At 42.1% G+C, this 20,873-nt stretch overlaps 1 protein-coding gene across 2 annotated transcripts in view; it reads left to right on the plus strand.

Annotated features, from left to right (window-relative positions):
• Positions 1-20,873, plus strand: part of zmp:0000000755 (phosphofurin acidic cluster sorting protein 2) — a 52,854-nt gene that overhangs the window by 24,834 nt on the left and 7,147 nt on the right. Inside the window, exons 3-19 of one of the 2 annotated variants that reach the window (XM_017424338.3) lie at positions 3,597-3,686; positions 4,705-4,830; positions 6,297-6,459; positions 7,942-8,033; positions 8,639-8,719; positions 8,961-9,020; positions 10,207-10,358; positions 11,827-11,920; positions 12,448-12,531; positions 14,483-14,616; positions 14,748-14,880; positions 14,974-15,078; positions 15,460-15,566; positions 16,311-16,465; positions 16,541-16,651; positions 18,156-18,258; positions 18,692-18,724. In XM_017424338.3, the coding sequence (XP_017279827.1) occupies positions 3,597-3,686; positions 4,705-4,830; positions 6,297-6,459; positions 7,942-8,033; positions 8,639-8,719; positions 8,961-9,020; positions 10,207-10,358; positions 11,827-11,920; positions 12,448-12,531; positions 14,483-14,616; positions 14,748-14,880; positions 14,974-15,078; positions 15,460-15,566; positions 16,311-16,465; positions 16,541-16,651; positions 18,156-18,258; positions 18,692-18,724 (1,823 nt within the window). The remainder of the gene's footprint in view (positions 1-3,596; positions 3,687-4,704; positions 4,831-6,296; positions 6,460-7,941; positions 8,034-8,638; positions 8,720-8,960; positions 9,021-10,206; positions 10,359-11,826; positions 11,921-12,447; positions 12,532-14,482; positions 14,617-14,747; positions 14,881-14,973; positions 15,079-15,459; positions 15,567-16,310; positions 16,466-16,540; positions 16,652-18,155; positions 18,259-18,691; positions 18,725-20,873) is intronic. The other variant, XM_017424339.3, reaches the window with a different exon arrangement.

The following is a 20,873-nucleotide window of genomic DNA, read 5'->3' on the forward strand; positions in this document are numbered from 1 at the left end:
CCCCCCCCCCCCCCGTTCCATTTCCTTCAGACTCCAAGATACTTAAACTCATCCAAGAGTCTCCCAGCCCACAGCCGAGCGATGCTGCGTCACATCATATAGCAGACTGATCTGTCACGGTGTTGGAAGCGTGCCCGCAGACTAAAATCAGACCTCACAGTTGTAAATGACACGGCCAGCAGTGAGCCTGGAAGCAGTTGTTGAAGACGAGGGATTTCATGTTCTGAAAGAGCTGATTCTGAGATGGATCTGAGAACAGTGAGAACACCAAACTCTGGCGTCCATGAATAGATAAGGGAATGTATATGTTGGAGTATTAAATAGGGATGAATTAACTGTAATTGGATTTGAACCTGGATCTGATTTGGTTTTATGATTTGGACTTGTTTGTTCTTTTATATCGAAGCTGTAGTCGTTTTGCCCAAATCTTAAAATATAATCTCTCATTTGAGAGGTGTTGATATTGAAGGACTGAGATAAAGTTCTTATTCTGAAACTCATATTTGACCATATGTTTGTCATTATGATAACTAATTACAGTTTTATGCTAAATCAGACAATCCAACTGAAATGGAAACGAGCCGTCCTCCCTCGGTGGAAACAGCCAACCAAGTGTGGTTGTATCCATGAGCTCCGCTGCCTCTGGAGTGTGAAATCTCCCCATTTCTGCTGAGCTGCCCCGAGGACAGCTGAGCAAAGCTCTGCTCACGCCACAGCTCCGGAACTGGAGCATTAAATTTTATTTCCAGCAGGTTTGGTGAAGAAGAGCAGGGACACATGAAGGGGAGGTGAAGAAACCAGCTGGAAAGATGACAGGAATATCAGGGGTTTGTTTGTGCATGGAGAATGGCAAACCTTAATTGCTGCATTAGTTTGCTTCTGGGCTCAGTCAGCGGCTGGATCTGACCTCTCTCCGGGTCGGATCAGGTTAAGTGGCCTGCATGGACACGCATCCCTTATAATGATGGTCTCCCAAACCACAACAGAGCGGATAATGGGAATTTAGATTTTATTGAAGTTAGGCCTGTTTAAACCAACCTGTTGCAGTTTCTTGCACGCCTCAGTTTAATGTATTACTAATATAAACCAATATTATAAACTATATATTTGCATTACAGTACATTAAATTACATTAATACCATCTACCCAGGTAAAGTAGTGTTTGCCTAGAACAGCTTGCCGATACTTCTTGTCATTTTCGGGAATTTAAGGAATAATATCTGGAATAACTGCACATGAAGCTCTTGTTCCGGCACAAAGTCACTTCCTGTCTTTGCTCCAAACACGGGATTCAATTTAGGCAACGTAATGCGTTTATAAAGGTAACCTTTAGAGGAAGTGTGACACTGACCTCTTTTTCCCACGGGCTTACAGATCTTGGCAAAGGATCCTCCCCGCCCCCTCTCCCCGTTTGGCCCCAGAAAGACAGTGGGGGGAGCTGTGGTGGGGACTGAAGAACATTGAGCACCGGCTTTTCCTGCCAAGATTCTGGATTGTTAATGTGCTGGAGACATGCTTGGGTTTTGTACCTTGGGTTTTTGTACCGGTCTCGGAGCATGAGAAAAGACCGCAAACAAGGCGTCTTTGTTGAGGTTTGGTCCGATCCAGAGAGTTCCCCTCCCTCCCAGTGGCTGTTTACATTTGTCTTAGTTGTTAAAGACATGGCACCACAATGAGCATCGGGGATTAGGTGAGCTGGTAGGGGCGCTATGAGGCCGCACAGACCATGTTTTGTATTTCTCTGACCAGTTAATGGCATTATTGCCGAATTGTTCTGATCCTTCTCTAGTTAACCTGCTGATGCCTAACCTCACTTTTTACAGGGTGTCTACTGGATAAAACATGACGTTAAACCATAAAATATGGGACATTTAAGCAAGTTATGAAACCTTAGGTCAGGATTGTATTTAATTTACACGTAGATAAAATTTTAGAGCACCAAGGCTCGCTGATATGAAGGTTATTTTTTGTTGGACGATCCAGTTAGTGTCTCGTGTTGATTGTAATTGGTTTTACTTCCAATGCCAAACTAACCAAATGTCTTTATCACCCGCCAATAAGGTGATAATGTTTCTGGCTGCATCTGTGTTTGTGCATGTTAGCTAAATATCCCACAAACCAGTGACGGTTTTTAATGAAATTTCCTGAACGTAATCTCTGAATGCACATCAACAGCTACAATCAGTTTACTGATTTTAATTTAAAACTTTGACAAAAACAATTAAAACTTTGTCCTTTCTCAACACAAAATGATCTTAATTCAAAACTGGCATGGAAAAGGTGGCAGGTGATGTGCATTCCTACAAGGAGTGTGATTTCTTCATTAAGTCTCAGTCGGTAGGTGAAACAAACACCTGAACTAAGTTTAGAGGATTTGTGAACTTTTTCTGCCACAGCTGTTGATGAGACGTGTTAACAGCTGCCGTCTGCCACCGTCTCACAGCTCGCTGTGAAATTCTCAGAAAGGTGAGTTGACGGTAAAACTGCAGACTTATTCCCCTGACAGGCTGAGAGGAGAGGTCACCTGGGGACACCTGATCACCTTCTATTTGAGCAGACCGCCTGTAATCCCTTCTCAACCGGGTCACAGAATCACAAGCAACAGATCTAAATGTGGTTTCAGGCAGCAGCAGAAACCTGAACGCTGATTCAGTAAAAATCAAACTACTCCACATTCTCTGTGCTACTTTAACCACTGATGTGTCAAAACGTCTGAGAATAATGTCCTGTGACGTTTCGTATTTGTGACTTTTACATATTATTTACAAAAATGTCCCCAAAGAAACACATGAAGATGATTTCAGTTCCTTCAGAAACCTTCTTCTCTAAAATCTTCTTCAGCTGCTGACTCTGTTTTTGTCCTTTTATGCTTCTTTTTAGCTACTTTCTTGCTAATTTGACCTTTCAGCTACAGTTTTGCTGACTTCATTCAGTAGTTAGTTTTGCTAATTTTAGCTTTTAACTACTGTTTAGTTACGTTAAGCTTTAGTAACAGATTAGCTACCATTAGCTTTTAGCCATGGTTTTACTACATTTAGTTTTAGCAGTATTTTTGTTCACTTTAGCTTTGGTTTTATTTGTTTTAGTTTGTAGCTACAGTTTTGCTAATTTTACCTTTTAGCTGTGGGTTTTCTTATTTTAGCTTCCGTTCTGCTTGTTTAAACTTTGACAACTCAGTAAACAGTTCACTCTTCAGTAAATTTCTGCAGATTCTTCAGTGTTTGGTATTCAGACTGAATTTGTCTCATTGTTCCTGAGATTTTTGGCAGCATCATTGAACATAAAAGCTGCTGTCCTTCTTCCTGTAAATCTTTATAAAAGTATCTTATTGTTCAGATCCTTTGGTCTGTTATAGAGCAGAGGGACGGTTTGTTCCAGGAAACCTTTAGGTGTGAATGTGTGAGTCAAACAGGCCTAAGACCTGATCCCGTTTAGCCATTTTACATCGATTTTACATCGATTTTACATCGTTACACAGCGATGTGAGACAGTGGAAATCAGCCATGCATTGCTCAGTGATCATTTTGTTCCAGTTCCACTTCTGCCTTGTTAAGCTCTCAGTAAAAACAAGCCTTTTCTCTGTTTTTGTCCCGCAGGGTTCAAAGCGTCTCCTCAGATCCAATGAGTACGTCCTCCCTCCCAGCGGACTGATGGAGACGGACTTGGAGCTCACGTTCTCGCTGCAGGCAAGTCCTCCAACGTCTTTCTGTGAATTCTCACACAGATATGGCTGCAGCTTTTATCCATCCTGATGCTACTTTTATATTTGCTGCTGTTCTTTTTTCTAGAATAAAGGTGTAAAGAAACATTCAGGGGTGTAGGCAGATATGAAATCTGACTGATTCTGAGTCATTTATTAATAACCTCTACCTCTCAAGTTGTCATACTTCCTGGCAGTCTTTACAGTGGGGTTGAGGAGGATTTTGAGGATCTTGGGCTGCTTTTTGACCCGTTTTCTCTCCAGTCTTTGCACATTACCGTGACAGCTTGACCTGGAGGACGAAAGCCGAAGCGTTAGGCTGAACTGAAAGCATTTACGACTGATGAACAGTTTCTGAACCTCGTGTCTTTTAGAAACGGGGAAAAAAGCTCTCTAGGATTAACTTTGTTGGTGCTAAAATACTATTTTATGTCTTTCAAATTGTGGTATCTTTGGACAAAATGGAAATGTGCAGGTTTGAGTTTTACAACCGAAATCTGAACAAGAAGAGAAAACTGCAACTTCATTCAAACTATTCAAGAGTTTTAGTCTGGGAACAGTTGGCAGGAAGGACAAACACCTGAACTAAATTTAGTTGGTGCATCTCGAGTCGTGATCCTTACAAACTCAGTTTTCTGTCCAGAACAGTTTAAGCTGCTTGTCTGACTTCAGACCGCCTCGACCGAAGGAAGGTCTCCTCCGGGATCTTTAAAGGCCTCGGCTGGAAAATGTGTGAAAGCTTTAATAGTTCGCTGTGGTGGAGACAAACAGTCACGTTTTTACGCACTGAAGTTCCTGAAGTCCGTCAGAAGAATGATCTAAATCAAAATACAGGTTCTGGATAGGGGAACTTGCATTTTATTTATGTTTTTTTTATTTAATTTGCTTCTTTGAATTGTAAACGTTCAGTGAAATTGTTTTTGTTTATTATTCCTTTTTACAGGCTTCTAAAACAGATGAAATGTATTAAAAAGACTTCTTGTTTTTTCCATGATTCTTCTCAGTACCCTCACTTCCTGAAGAGGGACGCCAACAGGCTGCAGATTATGCTGCAGAGACGGAAACGTTACAAAAACCGGACCATCCTGGGCTACAAAACCTTGGCTGTCGGAGTCATCAATATGGCCGAGGTACGTCTCACTTGTTTCCTGTCGGCCGTTTCTCATTTTGATTGCATTCCTCTCTGACGGTGAATAGCACGGCGGCCGTGTTTTGGGTACCAGGCTCCTGTGATTCATTTTCATCACTCAGTGCCGTGTGAAATTACAGACCATCTGTCGGTTCCTTCGTATACACTTTCCTGGAGTCAGCTGCTGCTGCGTGTTTGTTTCTTAAAGTAGAAATATGACTTTCCTGTTACTCTCCAGCCTCAGCTGGACATGCAGCATGCATGTTTTATTTTTTCCTCCCCTCGATACCCTGAACAGGCTCGTTTTTCTGCCTGCCAACGATTTGATGATTGATGGTTGGAAATTTGGCTTCACAGAGCAGATGCAGATCAATACAAATCCGTCTGTGGATATAATTAGTTTGCTGTTTTGCTTTGGAAGAGATGGAGATAAAAGGTGGGCTTTTAAACATTCATTTTCTGCGTCATCTTCATTTGGAGTAACTCAGGTGCTATCGCTCCTTTTCTAATTACAGCAGCTGAAGTTCTTTTCCTGCGGCAGCCCCGGGACAGGACTTGACTGACGTCTGAAAACAAGAGTAATGCTGTTATTGTGTTTTAAAACGCCACTCAGCTGCTGCGCTGTTTCAGAAACAGCCCACATACCTCTTTGGACAAAAAAAAAAAAAAAAAAAAGCTAAATTGTCCATTATTGCATCCTGTCGGGTAATTGTCATGTGGTGTAAACGCTCTGAAACAAATCGAAGCGTCGTGTGGGAGGAAGTCGCTCACGGGGCGTTCGAGTGCACCCCCTGCCAGCGTCGGAGCGAAACGAGCCTGCGCCCCGAACAGCTATTTACCAACTGAAACATTCAGAGTCATCCCCTCCCCCCAGACAGAGATTCAAAACGGTTTATTTAATCTGTGTTTCACTGATATGATACGTGCAGATTGGCTCGGCTCATTAAGGCGTCCAGATTTTACAGAATGAATCAGTTCTTGGATCTCTGAGGTCGTTTTAATCTCTTTTAGTTCAGAAATGGCTTCGGGTGGAGACGATTCTTCTCATCTGTTCGTTTGTTAAAAACGTTAAAGCCAGTTTCTCACTTGGCTGCAACTGTTGGAAACTAATTGGTGATTAAAATTTTGAGAAGTCACCAAGAAGAAGAAAAAGAAAGGAACGCTTGGGAAATACGAGGGAATATTTCCAGGCATTTTGGGAACTCCTTGCAGTGTTTTTTGCATTTCATTGTGCTTCATCGAGCCTCTTCAGAACCTCTGATAGGGGAATAATAGCAGACATGATGGCATTGCAGATGGAGGAGGATGGATGTTGCATCAACCTTCCTGTTGTTGTTTTCTCAGGGGGAGGGTATTGTTAGAAAGGTGTTGGAAGCGAGGTTAAAGAAAGGACGCTGTACACATCAGCTGACAGACGGCTTCTTCTGTAAACTCTGATTCCTGGTGTCTGTGCTGAACTGCGCTCAGGTGATGCAGCACCCAACAGACGGGGGACAGATTCTGGGTCTCCATAGCAACGTGAAGGAGGCTCCGGTGCGCGTGGCGGAGATCAACGTGTTCTCTCTGTCCAGCCAGCCCATCGACCACGAGGATGGGAGCGGACAGGCCGGCCGCAAGATCAAAACCTCAGGTGGGCGCCGAATCCTTCCCATCGTCTCAGCCATCACCCCAGAACCGAACCCAGCCGTGGCCTCCCTCCTTCCACTCGGCTCAGATTTCCCAACCGAGAACAGCATTAATCCCAGGCCGTCCCATTGCCAGGGATATGTTATTCTCCTCAGCTATGGCTCTAATGTTGATTGGAGAGTCGAACAGATGTAGGGGCTATTACCTTACACTGCTCCAGTTCTGGGTAAAGATGGTGGGGTGGGGGCTGATATCTGCTGTGATCCGTTGCTGTTCTGGATGTCATTAAGAAGGCTGCTCAAACAAAACAGATGAGCTCATCCAGCAAATATCAAACTGGTGTCACTCAGAGGGAAGGAGGGTCGAAAACATGTTTGTCTTTATCATCATTTGTCCCACCAAATAAAACACAGGCAGAAGGTTGATCTGAGTCACCTGATAAAACGAGTAAAGTCTGTATTTTTATTTTTTAGGAATGACAGCAAAAATATTGGCATTAAAAGGAAAAACAAAATCCAAATTTTGTCGTTTTAGAGCTCAAATGTTGGACAGAATTACTTGCTTTAACAGGAAAAACCAGAATTTCTGACACTTGTTTGTTCTGATGGGTAGTTTTAAATAAATATTTACAGAAAAACTGAACAATTAAAGGAATACGGTTCATTTAGGGAATACACATCGCCCGAGTTGTTTTGGTCAAACTTTGAAAATGAAAAAGCTCAGCGTACGTGCCGAGGATGACTCTCAGCGACTACCAAACCAAACTTTAGCTCCATCGCTGTAAAACTGACTGAGTTAGAGCCGTTCTGTTTGCTAAGGGTGTTTAGCTGTGGCGGCCATATTGAATTGGGTTGACTCCCGAAGTTATTCAGTCGTAGACGTTCATCATTCTGAGCTTCCTTCGAATCAGTCGAACGGTTCATGAGATATTTTGCTTACGCAATCAGTCAAACTTTATTTATTTCACACACAAAGTGATTTACACCAGATAAAACCAAAAAACAGAAGTTCGTTTGAGTTGGAAAAGGATTAAAAAACAAAGATGTTGGAACTAAAGAGGCTGAGGGAACACTTTTCATGAATAATAAAACATCAAAAATTATACAAAGATTAATTCTGATGTTAAAATAAGTAAAATCAACCAGAAGGAGAGAGAAAAACAACAACAAACACAGACATTATTCCTGTTTTACCTTTGGCTGAGAGCGATAAATATGTATAAAGATTTAACTTCAGTCAGGCAACATGGCCGCCTTTGGCTTCCTCCTAAAAGCAGAATATGTGTTTTAACTCGTGTTCAGTTGGTTGAATATAAAGAACATTTCCTAAAAGAACCATCAGGATTCAGCACGGACCATTAAGCTCCATCAGAACCCGTTCCCTCAGTCATCAGTCTCTGAGTTCAGGTTCTCTGCGGCCCGGTTCTGTTTTATTCCGGTCCGGTTTGAAAAAGAAGACTTTTTGACTCGTGCCTGCTCTTCCTCAGACCGCTCCCCGGACATGGACAATGATTCAGAGGACGATGACGACAGCTACTCCTCGGAGCAGGAGGCCAGCGATGACGCAGTTCATGCCCAGGTTGGTGCCGGAACGGGCCAGAACCCGACGAGCCTCCAGACTGGGCCATGGCATCTACTCTACATGTTTGAAATAATAACATTTACAAGATTTTGTCCAGCTGAACAAATATAGTATATGGATAAATTTCTCTTATGATTAAAAAAACTAATAATAAATGTCTTTAATCCAGTTTGTTTGATAATATTATTGTTTGAAAATGTTATTTTCCTGTTTTTTTTTTATTTTTTGGCAAACTGCTTCTGCAAACTTTCTGCTATTTTAGCTGTTCATAGATCAAAACCTTCGGCTCATTCAGGAAATGGCTGCTCTGACTTTTGGTTCTTGTAACTTTTATACATTTTAAAATATTTATTTTTTTGTAAACACTTTCCCCATAGAAACACATGGAGATCTGTTCAGTTCCTTTAAAAACTTTATCTTCTTATGATACTTTTAGCTTTGAACTACTGTTTTGCTATTTTGTTGCTTTTAGCTAGCCTCTTTCTGCTTTTGTTTTTAGCTCGTGTTCTGCTTCTTTTAGCTTCTCAGTTTAAAGAAAATGCAGTTGTTCGTATTTGAGAGGATCGTTTTGTTTGTCTGATTTGAGTTTCATTTGATTTCAGGACATTTATGACGAAGACGACGAGGTCAGGAAGCCCAAAAAGCCCCGCAGGAAGATGATCAGAACCACCTCCATCACCCGGGTTAGTTCTGCCCCGCTGGGCTCCGTGCTCGCCAATCATTGACCGAGAACAGCCGAGACCCGTGCGCACTCTTACACAAGCTTTTAAGAGAAAGAACACGGCGTGATCCATTAGGACGGAGTGAATGAGCATGTAAATGACCGCTGTGGGCTCGCTGGACTGATTTTAATGGGCTTTACATGAAATGAGTAATCCAGTCCTGACATCATAACCACATGAGCTTTTCTGCTTCTTGTTACAGCAACCAAACTTTAAACAGAAATTTGTGGCTTTGCTGAAGAGGTTCAAAGTTACAGACGAGGTAAGCCATCAGAACATCTCGTCCTTCTCTCTGCTCCCCTCCGTTATGAAGTCTCCCCTGACACCTGAAGTTATTAAATTGCCTTTGGGGCAGCAGAACCTAATCTCGGTATTGACTGTGAGCAGCATATTGCTGCGTCGATGCTAATGTGTCCCTGACAGGACGCAAGCAACCAGAGCGGCTTTATTACTTCTGTGCTCGTGGATGTTTGATTCATTCGCTTCCATTCACAGAAGAATCCACTGACTGCTCCCTAAACGTCATAATTATTGTGCTTTTTTTTCTTAAGTAGTTTAGCTGATTCTTATTTTCCTTTTTTTGTTGTTTTACCTGCAGACTTTCTGTTATTTTAGTCGTTCATAGATCAAAACCTTCGGCTCATTCAGCAGATTAATGCTGGGACTTTTGGTTTTAATAACTTTTATGCTTTTTAAAATATTTACCTTTTATTTACAAATATTTCCCCTATAGAAATGCATCTCTCTCTCTTCAAATCCTTAAAAACTTTGTTCTATTTTAAATCTGTTTCACATGCTGGCTCTATTTGTCGTCTTCTGCTGCTTCAGGTTTTAGTTAGCTCTGTTTTTTGTTGGCTTGGAATCAGGTCAGTTGTGTTGAGTAACATTTAAATGTCCGTTAACACCGGCCTGTTTTAGGCTGTTGGATTAAACTCTGTCGGCTTTAAATGGAAACAACTTGTTCTTCTTGTTTCTGTTGTTTCACACTTTCTACAAATTACAGCTTGAAGGAAGTAAAGAGTCTCAAACTGAGTCGAACACCTTCGACTTGCTGCAGATGTTATTGTAACGTGAGCCGTGTGTCGGTGATTTTTGTCTCACATCAGCCTCCAGACAATCAGTCCTGTATTTTTCTGGATGGCTCTGGAAGCTCCAGGTGGCGCGGTGATCTTTTCTCACGTTTCCTGTCACTAATCTCCTCCTTGTGGCGAGGCGATGTGCAGGGCTGCCGCTCTATAAATACCCCGGCAGGAGGAGCACCCCACCGGCGTGGCATTAATCACCTGATTAGTCCACAGATTTGCCTGTGTGTGGTTCCTACGATGCATCTATAATTACCCCGATCAGAGCGAAGTCTTTATTCTCCATTAGTTCAGATGTGGCAACCATTAAGTGAAGAAATGTCCTTCCTGCAGTGATCAGAGCGTGCTGTTTACCCTGTCTGACAGGTTCTGGACTCTGACCCGGTGGATCAGACCCAGGAGGTGGAGGAGGACCTGGACTTGCTCTACGACAGTCTGGAGGTGTACAACCAGAGCGACAGCGGGCCGGAGATCGACGACAACGACAGCGTGCTGAGCACGCCCAAACCCAAACTCAAGTATGTTCCTACAGAACCGTTCTGCTCCGAGTTTTCGAGCTCCCTAGGAAACAATGAGGAGGAAGAGTTTTTATCCAAGTTTTCAGATTAAAGTGTAAATTTAAATGAGGGGATAAAAAGTCACAAGTTTATTAAGAGAAAGTTACGTTTTTATAAACAAACTAGAATCACTCAGAGACACAAACCTCCACGAAGGCCACAGGGGGATTAAAAACTGGGGCAATCCAGATCAGAATCCGGATCAGAACCAGAACAACTCCAACATTTCATCCAGATCTGTTCATCAGTTTTAACCTGATCTTTGCTGACAGACAGATGGACACAACCGGAACTAAAGGGTCACATGTAGGAGCAGAGACGGGTTTTAACACAGTGGTCACCTTTGACCTTTGACCCCATGAACCCTAAAATCAACAGGCATCATCTTTGACCCATGAAGGTGTCCAGCCGTGCAGTTTGACATTCCTGTTATCCACGGGCTGATCTGTGACCTTTGACCTTTGACCTTTGATCAGCTCGAACTGTCATCCCTTTTTCCTTGTTTGACGTTTCCTGAACATTTCATCGAAATCTGTTCAGAACTTTTTGAGTAATCTTGAACACAGACAGACAGAATGGTTGTAATTGCACCTTATTCAGTTGTTAAAGTTCTCCCATGACTGTCAGATACAATAATATCCTAATAACAAATGAAACAAACAAATATTTACTCTTTATTCTCGCAGCTTAAAATAAAACTCCTTCTTTTTTTCTCTTCTGCCTGGCTCTAATACTTCCGTTGTAGTTATAAATGATCTTTTAATACTTAATAAATGAATATTAAGAAATAAAAACATAAAGTGTTCATAATGATGTTAGAGTTTAAACATAAAAAAATCTATTATTGATTTAAAAGTTAGGAAAGAATAAGTGAACCTTTTTAATTTAAAAGTTTGCTGAACCATATTTACCAATAAAACTAACATTTGGGTAACATTCTTTAGAAATCCTGCTTTATAGCTGCCATATTCTGAGCCTGTTGGTGGTTATATTTAGGAGAACTGACTCGATTACAGATCTCCTCCAAGAAGCTGTTTTATATGAAGTTTACGGTCATTTTCCTCTAATGGATGCCATGTTTTTGCATTAATTTACAGTTTTTCTCTGAGCTTTTGGTGTTTTACCACGTACCGATTCACAAACTTCTGTTTCTTCTGGCTCCGAGTCGATGAAAAATGAAATTAGTTTAGTTTATTTCATCTCTGAGCGACATGTTAATCAACATTTTTAAGTATTGGGCTAAGATCTGATTTAATATGGAGACTGTGTCACTGCAGCTCCAGCTGACTCCAGTTGTGTTTATTTATTGTAAACGTCTGTTAAAGTTTATGGATATTATTAATTCTCATCTGTAAATCTTTCTGTGACGTTTACTTTTTTTTTCTTCAGTTCTGGTTTCATCGTTTCAAACTGTGTTTTTGTTTTTTAGGCCGTTCTTTGAAGGGATGTCTCACTCGAGCTCGCAGACGGAGATCGGCAGCATCCACAGCCAGAAGAGCCAGCAGAAAGAATCGACATGTCCTGTAAGTTTATCACGCTGACGTCTTAGACCTGCTTACTGTGGTTACTGTGGTTCAGCTGTTTGAGCTCAAAGCGGCCTCCAGCGGCAGAGGATGAGACTTAAGTCCTGCCGCCGGTCCGTATTTATAGCAACTGTCACCAGATGACCTTTCCAGCACGCTGCCGTGCTCCCAGAAAAGATTGGATGGCTCCTACTCAGAGATTTATGACCTATTAGGACAAGATGGGCAGAGAACGAGAGACACGTCGAGGCTGACGAGAGAGGAAGAGCCGTTTATAAATACCCAGGAATCCATTTTGGCCTGTCACAGAATGGCCCAAAGCGCTTCACGCCAATGTGGCCCTCCATTTTGTTGCGTCGCAGCGGAGCTTCATCAACACGTTTCACAGCCAGAAAGAAAAGTATTTGATCTGAATCTGAAATTAGTGAAAGCAGATGTCAGAAGATGCTGAGAGCTTCGGTTTGCATTATTCTCTGTTTGAACTGAAGCTGACTGGTAGAAAAACCCTGAATGTGTTTTCTCTGCAGAGCGGAGACTTTCTGACCGTAGACAGATGTAAAGTCCAAACGGGCCGGTTTCAAGACGACAGCAACGCAGACTCGACTGTTGGGGTACGTTTTACAAACAGCCGTAGATCATTGTAAACGCTGATTCAGCGTTTTACTATTATTTCTTTCTTTTTTTTAACATTTTCTGTGTGCTTTTCTTTGTTGTTGCAATGGAACTAGTTTCACAGACTTTGTGTTATTTTAGACATTTAATAAAACCTTCAGCTCCTTCAGGAGGTTTTTATTTTTTGTCATTTTTTTAAATTTTCAAAATATTTAACTGTATTTACAGTTAGACATGGAGATCAGAAACATTTCTCTCTGTGAATTTGCTGCAGTGTTCTGCTTCTGTTTTGGTTTTTGCTACTTTTAGCCTTTTGATAGTTTTAGATTGTAGCTATCCTTTGCTACTTTTAGCTAAGTTACGGTTATGTTTTTACCTTTTAACTATCAAGTGTTTTACTTCTTTTAGCCACCATTCTAGTATTTTTAACTTTTAGCTAGCTACATTTAGCTTCTAGTTAGCAGTTTGCTACCTTTAGCCAACCTTTTGCTGCTCTTAACTTGTCTTTTCTTACTTTTAGCTTTCAGCTAGCCTTTTGCTACATGTAGCTGTTGATTTTTCCTGCATTTAGCAGGCGTTCTGCTGCCGTTCAGCGATCAGTACCTCCAGTTTAAACCGAATCCTCCAGAAAGTCTCTTCTTCACATTTTCCTTTCATCCAGCCGTATTTTTGTGTCGTATGAAGAGTAGAAGCGAGGGGGTGCAGAGGCTCATCCATAATGGATCAGTGGAGCAAACAAGGCGTCTAACTCTGACTGATGAGGACTGAAGGAGGGGCGTCGGGGCTAACCTCGCTCGTCCAGCGGCGTGAGCTCATGGCCGCCGTCTGAGCGCTCCGCTCCAGAGAATATGGAGGCTGCAGGAGCAGTGTTTCCCAGGCCACCTGCTGAGAGGCCATGACTCTTTATCTGTGCTGTCGAGCTGAGCTCGTATCATCATCCACAGCTGAGTCCACCCTCCTCCTCCTCGTCAGCTCGTTCACCTCCCTCACACACACACGCACACACACACGCACAGAAACACTGCTTTGGTTTGCTGCGATGTGACACTCGCGTTAGTTCTCTAAAAGGTTCTAAAAATATCATTTAAAACGTCTCAATCTGCAGTAAATTTCTCGCTTCCAGTAGACAGAAATATTGAGTATAAATAAATGTTTATAGAAGATAATTTCTAGGAAACGGCATATACTCAAGATAAAAATTCTTAAACGCTTGTTTTAATTCGTCTTGGTTAAAACACTGAGCGTAGAGAGGACACCCAGCCTGAAGATCTTTTTGTCTCCTTGATGTCGTTATTTTTTAGATTTTTTTGTTTTTTTACCCACTATTATTTAAATCTAACCTCAAAGTGAACAAAAACACCTGTTTGGTCGGACAGATGGCCTCACATCTGACTCCAGAATCAGCCCAAACCATCAGCCCTCCACCGCCGTGCTGACAGCTGGGAGGAGCTGTTTGCTGCTTTTCTCCAAACGTCTCACCTGCAGCTCCACAGCAGCAACACCTGGTTGTTCTGGAGGTTTTATCTCTGATGCTGATCAGTTCATCAGCAGGTCTTGATCCGGAGGCTTTTCACTCACAAATTTAACATTTTGGCTTCGGTGGAATCTGTTGTGTGTTTTTGTTTGAGTCATTTTAGAACCTGTTGAAGACTGAATTATTTTTATTTAGTTGTGTTACGTAAAACCCAAGAAATAAAAGATGGTGGACTTTTTTATTCATCAGTTTCAGTATGATGTTTTGATATTTATGGCTTTAAAGATTGAATTTCTTGAAAAAAAATCTTGACCTTTTCTGTATTTTGACCTTTTTTACCGTAGAAACCTGTGGATTTTAATTTTTTTTTGTATTAAAGGGCTTAAATGTATTTTCTTGGAGAGTGCAGGCAGTTCCTGGGAAGCAGGATTAACATCATTAACGCTCTCTTGGCTCATTTTTCATCTCCTCTTCAGGTTCAGGAGGCAGAGACGGAGAACAGTGGACCAGGGCCAGGGGAGGTGAACAGCTGGGATGTCAGCACCGAACGGGTCACCAGCTCTGTTGGCAAACTCTGCAAAACGGAGTCACAGAATCACATGTCTCCCAGGTACGCTGCCAGCCACTACATCTATAAATGACCCCTGAAAAGTACAGCCCTCGTTAAGTCTTCATCTGTTTGAACAAAGCGAGTTATTGAGTCCAGTCGGGTGAATCCTCCGCTCTCTTCTGTCCCCTCAGTAAAGTGGAGAATAAGCTGCAGAGACGTCCTCGCAGCACCTCCATGAAGGACAGACAGAACTCCAAGGCTCAGAGCGACAGGACCAGCAGCATGGAGAGCGAGTGCTCCCCGGACTCACGGCTGATCGCGCAGGTAAACACACACACACGACGAGACGGCGTCAGGTTACAGTTCTGTCTCTGCAGATTTTATTTTCAGTGTCAGACTCCCTCGTTTCTCTTCAAGGTTCCCAGAAAGTCCGTGTACGACCAGCTGAACCAGATCCTCATCTCAGACGAGCGCCTGCCTGAGAGCATCATTCTCATCAACACCACGGAGTGGCAGGGACAGGTGGGCGTGTCACCTGGACGCCGTTTCAACACTTTTCTGATCGTTTTTACTGATCTTTGTGCTGTTTTAGCTGTTCATACATCCAAACGTTCAGCTCATCCAGGAGACTTTTGTTTCCCTTTATTTACAAACATCTTCCCCATAGAAATACATTAAAGTCCGTTCAATTCTTTTTTGTCATCCTGTGCTACTTTTAGCTTTTATTCAGCCGTTTGCTACTTTTAATGATAATAATGATAATTGTAGTTTTACTCCCTGACGTGCTTCAGTTCTCGCTCATTGTTTGGGGGTTCACTCTGTTTCTGAGTCTCCTGTTTTTGCAGCCTCTCTCGCCCCCCGTGAGTCGTTTTCTCATCGTGTCCCTCTTGTGTTGCCGTACAGTACGTAGCCGACCTGCTCCACGAACAGGGCCAGCCCATCGTCTCCACCTGCTCCGCTGCCGACGTCCAGGCCGCCTTCAACACCATCGTCACTCGCATCCAGAGATTGTGAGTCACGCGCGCACACACACGCTGTGGTCACGTGATTCGGGCCGTCAGGAAGTGTTTGTCTCAGACGGCTCGGCTGTTCCCTCTGATGTCTGGGAGACGAGGCTTTAACCAGTTTTCTCCTTGAAGCAGCTGAACGTTTCTTCTCTGACGTCACAGAGAAATTTAACTTCCTGAAATCAACGTTTTCACTCAGATTTATCTTCATCTTCGCCGGCTGTAGAGTTTTAATGTTGTCCCTGAGGGTATGAAAATTAAATGGAAAAAAACAAGTTTTTATACAACATTAGGTCCAGATTTTTGTAAGAAATTAAAAACAGAATTGTGATTAAACTCGACCTCAGTTTGATTCAAGATGGCCGCCAGTTTTACAGATACTCAGCTGATATTTGACGTGGTCGTAGCTGAGAGTGATGGACAACACATACTCATGAGATAATGTTTTCAAGGTTTGACCAAACGGCTTCAACCACGTCACACTCTGGCATGAAACACGGCGGGCGATATGCATTCCTTCAAGGAACACGAGGCCTTTAATTTAAAAACTGGCATATTGTTTGCTGTGGTCGGATTTTATATAACTGAGTTTTTATTTTTAATAATAAACATTATTACAAGATGTAATCTGAAGCAACACCTCTTCTGTCGGCCATAAATCTTCTGACTGACATTTCCCACAGACTGGCTCTTTTCTTTTTTTTCCTCTCTCTTCTTCACTGCTTCTGCTTATCTCGACCCCTGCAGCTGTAACTGCAACGCTCAGACGCCGCCCACGATAAAGGTGGCGGTGGCCGGCGACCAGAGTTACCTCAGCACCGTCCTGAGGTTCTTCGTGGAGCAGCTGGCCAACAAGACGCCTGATTGGCTCAGTTACATCCGTTTCCTGGTGATCCCCATCGGTACGTGTCACCCTCCACATGGACGACGTCGAGATCGTTGTTTCTTTTCTTTATTTTATCTGTGATCACACGCAGGTTCTCATCCCTTGGCGAAGTACGTGGCGTCCTTCGACAGCCGCTTCAACAACATCTTCATGGACACGGCGTGGAGGGAGCTGTTCTGCAGGACGGAGCGGCCCACGTCAGGTGTGTCTGATGTGCAGCCAACTTGAAAGGGACAGAAAGTGGGTCAGAGCGGAGTCACAGGCTGAAGGATTTACAGTGTCTCCTCAGAGTCATGCATCTTCTGACGATTTAAAGGCTTCAGAAAGCAGATAAATCGGATTGTTTTTCTGTGAAATCGCACAAAACATGAGCTCATCCATTCATTAGTTGTTTTAGTTTATCCTATTTTTAACATCTGCAGTGTTTTGACTCTCAGAGGAATAATCAAACAGAAAAACAGACAATTGAGTCTTTTAACCTGTTTATTTTCGGCTTTTTATGCAGCTTCAGTTGTTAGTTTGATTTATTCTTCCACCCACTTGCCTTTTGTAAATATAACAATTTTTATCTCGCTCACAAATTCATATTTAATTTGCTTTTTCAGTCCAATCTCTATTATCTCCGTTTCTGTCCTAACGAGCCCGTCAACAGCCTTGTTTCGGCTAATTTAATCCTCAGTCGTTACATCGTCTCACATCATGTTGAGTCACATCAGAGGAGAAGGCATCAAATTATTAAAAATGCAAGAACGAGTGGGATCCTCTGGTTTTTTTTCATCCTGTTTCTTTGAATTTTACCAGAACAGAAACCCACGAGCCTTTTGTCTGATGTACAATGTGTGTGTGTGTGTGTGTGTTTGATGACATTTTACATCCTTGCCTCTTTAATTCATTGGAATGTGAAGGATTATTGCAGTTTTCCAGCAGCAGATTCATGTGGGAATGAGCTTTGGGTTATTTTAGGATCCATATTAGAAAGAAAAAGAGGAACGTTTTGTTTTGTTGTTGAGGAAAGTCTTTAAGTAGGATTTCCAGAATAAAATAAAAATGTCAAAAATAAAGTTATGAGATCTCAAACCAAACCCCCTGCTGTCAAAGGTCTGTGTGTGTTAGCAAAACATCTTATGAGCCAGTGGATCCATTTTATTTAACCTTAAGAAGGTAAATCACTGAGTCTGCAACAGATTTGTTTGGAGTCAGTCCAATTTAAGATGGCCGCCACAGCTAATCGACATCAGCCAGAGACTGAGCTGAACGTGGAAGCAGCTGAGAGTTGGACCAAAACGGCTTCAACTCAACATGACGGGCGACGTGCATCCCTTAAATCAGTGTCCAGTCCTGGTTCTGGTCCTGGGCCTGGGCCTGGGCCTGGGCCTGGTTCTGGTTCTGGTCCTGGTCCCGGTCCCGGTCCTGGAGTGACCACCATCCTGCAGGTTTTAGATGTTTCTCTGCTCTTCAGCAGCTCTTCAGGTTCTGCAGAAACCCGTTAATCACTCAGTCCTTCAAACCAGGTGATTCAGACCAGAGAAACACCTGAAACCAGCAGGACTGAGTCCCTCCAGGACCAGGACCAGGACCAGGACCAGGACTGGACCCCTCTGCCTCAAAGGAACACTTTAAATCAGAATGTAACCGTTTCCCAGCAGTCTGGAAGCGAACACGTCTCACGTCTCGCCGGTGATGCTCCTCCTCCTTCCTCTCTGCAGATAACATCGACGTAGCGGCACGGATCATTCAGTATCTGGCCGGCGCCAACGTGTCCCACCAGTTCCCCATCTCAGAAGCCATGCTCACCTACAAGCAGAAGAGGTAAGGCGGCTCGGCTCGGCTCCGCCCAGCTCCGCCCGTCTCCGCCCACGCTCACACGGGTGCATGTGTCTGTTTGCATTGATCCGTTTTCTGTGTTGTAACCGATGCACATCATTGCTAATATGAATGTTTTTTATTTTTTAAGAAAAGTTTAGCAGTAAAACTGCGACACGATCGAACCCGCAGCTTTAAACACGAGCTGCTGGGATTTGTGACAAAGAAATGTTTTAATTTTAAAAATCACATCAGTCGATTCTGAAATAAATGAAGAGAAAACAGTTTCCTTATTGCTTTTTTAACGCTCAGTGAAATAAACATTTATGGTTGAGTTAAATTCATCAAATCTGACGAAACGGTTCCTATTTTAAAAACAACTCCAGTTTTAACACTGATGCATTCCTTCTCCCTTTTTCCCTTTTGGTTTGCTTTCAAGGAAAAGAAGTTTGTATTTTGATTTTTATATCAGGTATTTAACTGAATTCTCTTTTTGTTTTGCCCTTTTTTTCTTTTCTTCTCCTTCATTTGGCCCGAGCCTCCGTGCTGTTTTAACATTTCCCCTTCTCTCACTCGATGCTCGGCGTAACTTCACTCTGTCCCGACTCGTGTCTCTGGTTTGGTGTGGCTTTGACTCTTATTTTGTCCTCTGTGTTGTTTGCTGTGCAAAGATTCGCCTGACAACCTTTACAAACTAACACACAACCAGCACTGTTTGTGTCACCAGTCACACTAACACCGGCTCATTTAAAGGCTGAAAAAGCTGCCGTTTGTTGCCAAAATTCAGTTTTTATTTTAGGGAAGAAATCTGATTTCTATCTGGTGTTTTCAGAAGTTCCACGTTAGTCTGGTTTAAGAATAAAGGAATAAAAAAGGGAAGTTACAGATCCCCAAATCACTCAGTTTCTGCTGAATCTCTTCAGTCAGAATGAAACAGCAGCTAAAATGTCTTAGGAGAAATTAGGACCAAAACAAAAGGAGAAGAAGAAACAAACTGAAGTTCAACATATTTCTGCTAAAAACGGCAACAGGAATTTAAAGACCAGCTAACATGTCTGATTTTTATTTTTTAAATGCATGAAATCTACTAATAACGAAACAGAAGCTGAAATCTGCTGAAGAAGCTGAAACTGAGTCAATAAAACAGAGGCTAAAGTCTAAAAACACAAGCTAAAATCAGCAGAATTCTAGCTAAATCTAACAAAACAGGTTCCACAATTAGCAAAATAGTAGCTGAAAGGAGCAAAATATGAGTGAAGGCTAGAATTGGCAAAATAAATACCAACATTAGCAAAACTGGAGCTAAAAGAAGTAGAAAGCTAACTGAAAGCTAAAAGCATAAAATGGTAGCTAAAAGCTAATATAAAAATAGATATAAGGGGAATTTTGTTTTAAATAGTTTAAATTACCAAAACCAGAAGTCAAAACACGCTGAACGTTTTAATATAAATTAGCACAAAGTAAGCAGAAGTAGTTTGAGTCCAAAAAACAAACGGAAGCAAAAATAAACAGGAAATGCTTCGTTCATGTGCTCTTAAATTAATTTAACAAAATAAATGAATGTCTCCGTTTAAAAGGGCTCAACAGTAAAAATCATATTTGTTATATAATTGTTGTCTTTTTGTGAACTTGTCACAGCTCATGATGCCTTTTGTGAAATTTCTTGGTTGGATAAACGCTTCTTTACCGCAGTTTGCCTCATTTGAGTGACATAAACATGTTCACTCATTCAGCGCTACACAACTCAACTAATTATACCGACTAGTTTCTTTAAAATAAGTTGGGTTTTTTGTTACACGTGAGCCAGACTGTAAATGATGGGGGCTCGTCCGAGATTTGAACCCGGAACCTCCCACAGGATTGACGAGCTAATGGCTAGTCTGAAAGCAGCTGAAACCAGAGTGGATATAAACGGCTCCAGTCTCAGATTTCATAGCGGTTCATGCAAACACTGTTTTATGAACAGATACGCAGCAGCAGCTGGATGTAGCACTTCCTGGAGCATCCAGAGGTCACGTCCAGCCGCTCTGAAATGTTGGAGACTGCAGCTGTTTGTAAACGGCGCCACGGTTAGCCCGTCAGTCGTGTCTGAATTAAACTGTTGAAGAAGCGATCTGCAGCGAGGGAAACGTTATCGATGGTGTTCGCTCAGAAACTCGCCTCAGAACGACCGAACTGTCCCTTCAGGACGTTTCTCAAACCAGATTCACTCATGGTTGTGTTTGAATGCAGCTCATTCCTTTTGTAGTGTTTTTTGGGGTTAAAGCTACTTTGGATGAACTCTGAAATGTGAATTTAATTTAAAAAAAGGCATCCAGATAAAACTGTAGTTAGAAATCGTGAATAATTAAAGAACTGGATCCATAATACAGGTGCTGGTCATAAAATTAGAATATCATGAAAAAGTAGATTGATTTCAGTAATTCCATTTAAAAAGTGAAACTTGTATATTATATTCATACATTACATACAAAATCATATATTTCAAATGTTTATTTCGTTTAATTTTGATGATTACAAATGACAACAAATGAAAATCTCAAATTCATCATATCAGAAAATTAGAATCTTGTGAAAAGGTTCAAAATTGATGGCACCTGGTACCACACTCTAATCAGCTA

This window comes from Kryptolebias marmoratus, linkage group LG22, assembly GCF_001649575.2.
Source record: "Kryptolebias marmoratus isolate JLee-2015 linkage group LG22, ASM164957v2, whole genome shotgun sequence".
Lineage (NCBI taxonomy): Eukaryota > Metazoa > Chordata > Actinopteri > Cyprinodontiformes > Rivulidae > Kryptolebias > Kryptolebias marmoratus.